Source organism: Diadema antillarum, unplaced genomic scaffold (assembly GCF_040938485.1).
Source record: "Diadema antillarum isolate AM-2024a unplaced genomic scaffold, OU_Dant_1.0 seq00000697_RagTag, whole genome shotgun sequence".
Lineage (NCBI taxonomy): Eukaryota > Metazoa > Echinodermata > Echinoidea > Diadematoida > Diadematidae > Diadema > Diadema antillarum.
Window position 1 is genome coordinate 1,020,464 of NW_027271602.1, and position 8,293 is coordinate 1,028,756.

General features: G+C 44.1%; 1 protein-coding gene across 1 annotated transcript; it reads right to left on the reverse strand.

Moving 5' to 3' along the window:
- Positions 1-6,681: 6,681 nt before the first annotated feature.
- On the reverse strand, positions 6,682-7,863 carry LOC139737643 (uncharacterized). The gene has a single exon (XM_071648318.1). It carries the CDS (start codon positions 7,861-7,863, stop codon positions 6,682-6,684), a length of 1,182 nt encoding a protein of 393 aa, XP_071504419.1.
- Between the last annotated feature and the right edge of the window lie 430 nt (positions 7,864-8,293).

Sequence of the window (8,293 nt, forward strand, 5' to 3'; positions counted from 1 at the left end):
TACTGCGATAAACTGAAAATTCGTCGTGCCTTTCCTGCGCAGCATGGCGTTGCGCTAACCGACCTGGCTCAAGTGTAATGATGCACCGCTTTCCGACAGATCCAAAACGAAGGAAAGAAGTGGGAAATTAGAGTGTGACGGGGAAAACTATATGATTTTTTTTTCTTTGGATTCCTCGCGGTGTCTTTCAGACTATCCAAGTTTTGATTCACATTAAGATTGTATGTCACCGCTATAACGTACGAAGTGTCGCCTGAGGCATTTGTCTGTCCTTCATTCGTAATCAATTTTGTTGAAATCGTTGGCCATGAAACTTGACATGATTGTGTGCATGTAGGAGTGGACGAATTTTTTTTTTTTTTTTTTTAGCATATAACATGTTTTGTGTAAACATGCTCAAAGTGAACGGTCAAAATCATAATGGTTAAAATCTTAAAATACTGCCATTTCCCCATATCTGTACACAATTTCTGAAGGTGAGTACATGTATTTCCAGACGAAACTTACTGCCCGACCATGATTCGCTTGTGATTTTTTTTAATCTATTTATTTATTTTTTATTTTTTTATTTTTTTGGGGGGGGGGTTGGGGTTGGGGGTCATGGGAGGTGGCAAAGGTCAAGGATCGGTGTCAGGTAAAATGTTAAAATTCTACTATCTATTGTTGAAATATTACCCAGTTCATCCATACCTTGGAGATTATACCCAATGCACAAACTTAAAACCAAACGCGGTATTTGCATGCTACCATTACTACACAATGACGCATAGGGAAAGATTTTGGCCATGATGGTCAAAGGTAAAGTGAAAATTCTAAAATGACAGTAATTTCCGCAGATTTGTAAAATAACCGCTTAAAGTATTGCCATGAAAATTTTTTTTACAACTTACGAGTAAAAAATGCTCAAATTCCTTAATACTTCTCTTTTGAATAAAACTCATCCATTTACACCTAGTTCAAGGAAAGTAAACACTCGACGCATTAAATTTTGTGACAAATTTTTCTGCCAATAATATTATGTGAAACTGTCGTGTAACATTGTCAAGGCGTACTCTACATCTGCTAAGAACAATGTAATATGGCGGAGGTATACCGGTCGCCATTTGGACATTTTCATTTTTTAAAGCTCATTTCATATCCATTCAATGGTCCTGCATGATCATAGTTTATATTTGGTACGGATGTCACTGAGGATATCCCTCATGATTATTATGTTATCCAGGTACTTGTGCTCAGTGTTCAATTGTTCAATTACAAGTCTTTTTTTGGAATTATTTTCAAACAATTTGAGATCATTTTACATACCCTTATATGCACTCGCCGATGACGTTTCATGTTGTATATACATTGTACATAGGTGTATTCCTCTTGAATTAGGGCCTACTTATACTAGTAGGCCTTCATGTCAGTTTATGGTACTAAATAGGATGGTAATTGATGGTTATTTATGTGCAAAACAGTAAAACTGTGAAATTCGTCTATCGTCTGTGCACAGTACAGCTAGAATTGTAAATAATATACATTGTATCATTTTGTTCCACAATATTCTTGTTCTATGGACAACTTACTAAATATACAATATAGCATAGGGTCTTATACAGTCTAGTGAAAGTTTACGACACGACATACTGTGAATTCTTATTTTATTTATACAGCAATAACTTACTTCATTATTTATATTCAGGAATGTCCTTTAAACAGCTTCCCTATTGTTTATATACCTGTGTGATTGTGTCTATTTGAATGTGTAAAAATGATTGAATGTTGGCTTTGTTCAACATGGATGGAATGAATGAATGTCCCTCTCCCAACCTACACCCTTTCTCTCTCTCTCTCCCCCTCTACCTCTCCCCTCTCTCTCTCTCTCTCTCTCTCTCTCTAAAAAAAAAAAAAAAGTCTAGCAACACAGTGCCTTGCGCCTTTGGGACGCCTGCGCTAACCCCAAAGCGCACACGCTAAAACCATAAGCGCACTGTACGCTGGGTAACGACATGGCGTTCAATTTATGAGTTGGCCAGACTCTCTTAATATTGACCGATTCTGTGACGCGCTATGTGTATTTTTAGCATAGGCGCAGCCATACTGGGTGTATCAGCAGACCCCCCCTCCGCACTCCCCCACCCCTCTCCCTACATTAGCACGCGCGCAGAATGAAAAACTGCTTTAGCCAATGGGCGTCTCGTACTGAGTGCGCGAATGCTTGCTTAGTGCGCGAACCTTTGTTACAAGTGCGTGATAAACATGTTGCCCCGGGGTGGGGGAGAGCAGGGGGGTCGGCTGATACACACCATGGCTGCGCCCTGTGCCGTAAAATGTCTGCTGCCCTCAACGAACCCGAATCGGTCAATACGGCACTGGACCGACATGATGAACAGCGCCACCTATAGACCAATTAATTGTATAGGGTGTCCAGATAATGGCATAAGGAAAATTTGAGAGATGGAAAAGGAGAGAGCTGCTAGGGGATTACCCCGTTAATTGCCCTCCCTCGCCCTCTGAACTGTTCAAGATTTGTAATTGTGTTTGCGCGTTTGAGTGTTGGTGAAAAAATAAACAAAATTCTGTAAAAATGCATGAGGTGTTTCAACATTAATTTCAAAAAATGCCAAAAAAACCCTCGCTCCCCTTTCCGCAAAAGATATACCGGTTATATACACCTGCTTAGAAAAAAAATGAAATGATGTGGACATTCAGATCAACCAACTAGAATAATACTCAGGTTTGAAATGAAGATCACAAGAAAATGTTTCACAAAATGGTCAATGTTGCAAAGCACACTTGCTTTCATGCATGGAAGGGGAGTATAGTCATCTGCAAAGGTGCTGATTTAGTACAAATTCACAGAAAATGATATAATCGTCTATAAAAGGTAGCTTTAAGGATTCGGAAAAAGAAGATGCATCCATATAAACAGCTATTATATTTCATGAACAATGTACCGTTTTGAGGAGAATAATTTTACAAATATAACGATCCACAAATCGAGGTGAATCGCGATATAAAACGTTTTCATCCTTTGAAATGTCATTGTATTATAGTTATATTAAAAAAACTACAAATTGAATTATGAGCAAGAGGAAAGGATATCTAATAATGAATACTTAACTAGTGAAGCGAGGAAAAGGCGAAAAAAGATACATCCTGTCCACCGTCTATCTAGAAATTGAGAAAGCCTATTAAAAATGGCACGATGGCATCTAAAAATCAAACCAGACATCGTTCTTGTCGTCTATTATTTTTTCATACATTTTTTTTTCGGGGGGGGGGGAGGGTCCCATGAGAGGACAATTTTATTTAAAAAACAAAAAGATAAATTGGTAACAATGTCGCTCCCCGCAGCCTTACAGAACTGCCCTCTTAATGCCACACGTGTATAGAAATACATAGTTACTTGATGTCGGTAATGTGTAGATGGTGCTGTTCAATGAGTTACAATCTCTCGCTCGATAGCGTGACGAAATTGCACCCGCCAGTTATGTAATTTTCCCCTTCATGGAACACCCTGTACAGCTATAGGTAATTGACATGAAGATGGTGCTGTTCATCCTGTCGGTCCAGTGTGTCGGTCCATCCAGTGCCTTGTCGGTCTCGTGAGCCTTCTTTGCCTAGTGTCGGTCTCGTGGTCTTTCTTTGCCTAGTATCGGTCTTGTGAGCCTCCAATTCTTTGCCTAGTATCCGTCTCGTGAGCCTTCTTTGGCTATAGTGTCGGTCTCGTGAGCCTCTTTTGCGTAGGGCCTACTGTCGGTCTCATGAGCCTTTATTGTGTAGTGTCGGTCTCGTGGGCTTTCTTTGCTTAGTGTCGGTCTAGTGAGCATTTTGTGCGTATAGTGTCGAACTCATAGGCTGTATGACTCGTGAGCCGTATAACTCATGGGCTGTATGACTCATGGACCTATTTTTTATGTCGGTCTCGTGGACCGTATGACTCGTGGGTGTCGGTCTAGTGGGATGACCCTTTTTTTTTTTTGATGAAGTATACAAGTGCTACAGACAGGACCGATGTGGACATAACATCATTGATGATCGACTTTACTTAACATATTATTCTTTAAAGCCCAAACAAAGTTCTGGTACGCCTGCAAAAGTTGTCAAATTTCGCTCCCAAATGTGAACGTATGCTTAGGAAATGTGCAGGATAACGATGTTATAACAAGATATTCGATGGGTAACGACAAAAATGCGAAATATTAACCAAAAAGGTTCACTTATACCCGAACGGGGTCAGGCTAAACTCGGACTCGGGGATAACTCGGCTTCGCTTTGACGGCGGGATGAGTTGTAATGGTTGTCCCTCTGATTGTACAGTGTTGTCCTGTGGGAGCGGCCTGTATAAACTAGCCCTTCGTGTTCTGGCTACTCGCAGTAATGGTCGGAATTGTTACAACGCGCGCATGCAAAATTAGTGTGCGCCTATCAAGCACCTCTAAAACGTTAGTGAGGTTCACACCTAGGCCCCTTTACCTTAAGGTTTTCTAAACCTCGAGGTTTTGTAAACTACGAGGCACTAAACTCCAAGTTAGCGTAGATGTAGACGCATGTAGTTTAGAAAACCACGACAAAACCTTAAGGCGAAGACACCACGACAACACCACAAGATTTCTTAGGGTGTTGTCGTGGTTTAAGCGCGTAGTTTAAGCGCGCTGTGGCAGCGCGCTTAAACTCTGACAGATGTGAACGGAGTTTTGTTAACCACGACGCTCAGTTTTTTCCACAATAGTGCGCAACCCTATGTGCAAACTAGGCGCCCTTTATTTTCTATCGTAGTTATCTTTACCTCGAGGTTTTGCTAACTGCATGTAGGTGTGAACGGCATCGAAGTTTTGTCGTGGTTAGGGGAACGCATTTTTGCGCTCGTAGTTAGTATAACTACAAGTTTTTGGATAGGTGTAGACATGGCACAGGGCGTTAGAGCTGCCAGATCCTCCTTTGTGCAAGGCTCTGGTAGAAGTGGACAGACCAGGAGATGTTGCATAGTCTGCTCCTCTCCACACAGGCAGGTGGTGTCATCATTCTCACTATACCCCCACTTTGCTAGGTTAGATTTGCAGCGGCCGACAGCACTTCTTAGGCGATTGCAGCAAGACCAGAAAGGCCATGCCTCACTGGCACCTGATGGTGTAGTTTCCTTAGGGCCGGTAGTAGACACTGTATGTGGTGTATGGGTAAGACGTTCCCACATGGATACACGCTGCTTGTCAGGGCTTTTGTTCAGGGCCTTTACAGAATGCATGAAGCTGCGCCTGGATTTTAGCCTCTTTCTTGAATGATCATGATTGAAGAGAGGGTGGCGAGGGTCATTTTCTTGCTTCAGCTTTTCCTTCTGGGATGCAACGGTCCTACGGATGCTTGGAGGAGCAATCCCACTCAGTAGGTAGAGGTCTTCAACCTTTGTGGGCTTTAGGCAACCAGTAATAGCACGACATGAAGAGTTTAGAACAGTGTCAATCTTAGTGGCATGAGCTGATCTACTCCAGACAGGTGACGCATACTCAGCTGTAGGGTAGCATAAAGCCAGTGCTGTTGTACGTATCGTCTTCGCATCAGCACCCCACTTCGTATAAGTGAGCTTTCGGAGGATACTATTCCTTGATGCCACCTTTGCCTTGGTCTTAATGATGTGATCCTTGAAAGTGAGGGACCTGTCAAGTGTCACCCCCAGGTAGACTGGCTTGGATACATGTTGCAGGCGTTTCCCATACCAACTAATCCGTAGTTGACGGCTGGCTTCCCTATTCTTAAGATGAAACACACTGATTTGTGTTTTGTCTGGGTTAGCTCTTAGATGGTTGTTGGCATAGTAGAGAATGAGTAAGTCCAGTACACTGGAGAGGGAGTCCTCTACTTCTTCGAAGGTGTCCTTTTGAGATGCAATGCAAAGGTCATCAGCATAGAGGAAGCGTCTAGTGTCTGGTTGAGTAGGTTGATCGTTTATGTAGATGTTAAACAACAAAGGGGCAAGCACACTCCCTTGAGGAAGTCCGTTCTTCTGTGTCCTCCATCTACTCTTTCTACCACCGAGGTCTACGAAGAATCTGCGGTTTGATAGCATGTTGCAGATCAACTTTGTGAGTCTAACATCTGAGGTCATCTCATACAGTTTCTTGGCAAGGATACGGTGATTGACTGTGTCGTATGCTGCAGAAAGATCGACAAAGGCAGCACCAGTGATTTTTCTGTTCTCAAAACCATCCTCGATGTACTGCGTGAGGTTCAGTAGTTGTCCTGTACATGATTTTCCCGGTCTGAAACCCGCCTGCTCCGGGATAAGGTGATCATCAACGAACAATGCTATGCGGTTCAGGAGGAGGCGTTCAAACAGCTTGTACATGTGGCAGAGTAGGGATATCGGCCTATAGCTCTTAGGGATGGCAGGGTCTTTACCAGGTTTCAGTAGAGCAATGACTTTTGCTTTCCTCCACATCTTTGGGATCTTGTTGGACTTAACACATTCGTTGACCATATCAAGAAGCCATCTGCGTGCACCTGGCCCGAAGTGTTTGATCTGTTCCATTAGGACATCATCAAGACCTGCAGCCTTGTTGTTTTTCATAGACTTCATTGCAGATTCCAGTTCACTCATTGTGAATGGCCTTGTGAAACTTGTGGCGTCTTGTGAGGATGCATTAGCAGCTCTGGGAAGTTTAGCCCTCTGAGGATGGTGACTTGGATTTCCCCGGCTATTCAAGAGGAGTTGGTGGGCAACCTGGTCAGCGGTGACTTTTGTGGCCTTGGCTGCGGCTTTGTGTAGTCATTTCCTAGGATGCGGATGGTCTTCCAGGCTTTCCTGCTACTATGAGTCATATCTGTGCTTTCAATGAGCTCTTGCCATTTCTTCCGCCTTTCTTCAGTGATGGAATTAGCTAAGGCTTCACCAAGCTCAATGGTGTCATCACTAAAAGGGTCATCCTCAAAACGCAAGATGTAGTCATCATATAATGCTTTAGAGTCATCAGTCAAGCCCTGGATGTACCTTGTGCGGCAGCCACGAGGAATGTTATGGCGCGATGATGATTTAACTGATTCTACAAAAGCATCATAATTGTCAGGGGTAGCGGGAAGATCTAGAATAGCAGAGTCTAGGTCATCAGAGAAGCCCTTCCAGTCGGCTTTCTTGAGATTGAAACGTCGCCTGAAGGGAACAGCACGGGGAGAGATGACTGCAGTGATCTTGAGACCTATTGGCCGATGTTGTGTGTGGGGAATGGGATCCAGAACAATCTTCTCACACTGATTGGCAACAATACTGGATGTGAAAATCAGATCTGGGTTGTACCCCCGCCTCCATCGTGAGCTGTTGAAGGAAGGGGGGAGCTTGGCATCATGAATGAGAGACAGTTGGTTGGAGTCTGCCCAGCTCTCGACTAGCTCACCATCTTCATTAGTTTCAGCATAACCCCAATTGACATGATGGCTGTTAAAGTCTCCGATGACAACATTGATGCGACCGCTGGTGACATCAGGGGGGATGTCAAATATGGTGGAAGGAGGTTTATACACCGAACTGACAGATACTCCCTTGGTGTTGATGGTAATGATTTCAGTGTTATCCGTATCAGAAATAGATATCTTGTCAGCAGACAGCCCATTACGTAAGAATACTGCACTTCCATACTGGTCATGTGGCCTCTCAGCAATGAGGGTCATACCCGAGATGCGAGGACGTACCCGTGAAGGTCCGCGATGAGTCTCTTGGAGACAGAGGATATCACAACTATGCTTGGTGCATAGATCTGCCAAAAGATCTTGTTTGGCGCCAGTTAGACCTTCGATGTTCGATGATATTATACTCAAGGCCGGCCCTGACAAGGGCCCATGCTTGCGACCTTGGGCATCATCAACAGTTCTAAGGCCTAGTTGAGTCATGATAATGATGTGTGATAATTGTTGATAGCGTAGTGTGGTTGAAGGATTCGCAAGTGTAAAACACCTGTCAGGGACCGCGACGTGAACGCTTTTTCAGTGGCCCATATCTAGCTGCTTACGGGTGCTTTGTGTGCGTTGCTGAAAGTTAGCTGCGATGACTGTAGGGGATGACGTCACAACGAGGTTTGTTGGCTGAAGTTGCGCACTGTTGCATGTTTCTAGCGTATAGACCGTTTCAATTTCGATGACCTATTCACCTACCGCCGCTAGCGGCGCTATAACGGCCGCCATAACTGGGGGCCAACGGGTCTCCCAGCGAGCTAGCTACCCAGCGAGTTGCGCTTGCAGCTAGCAGCCCAGCGTACCCATCGCGCATAGTTAGCCGGGCGCGGCCGCATGCGCCGCCGGCGGCCGCTGGGTCGGCGACCGC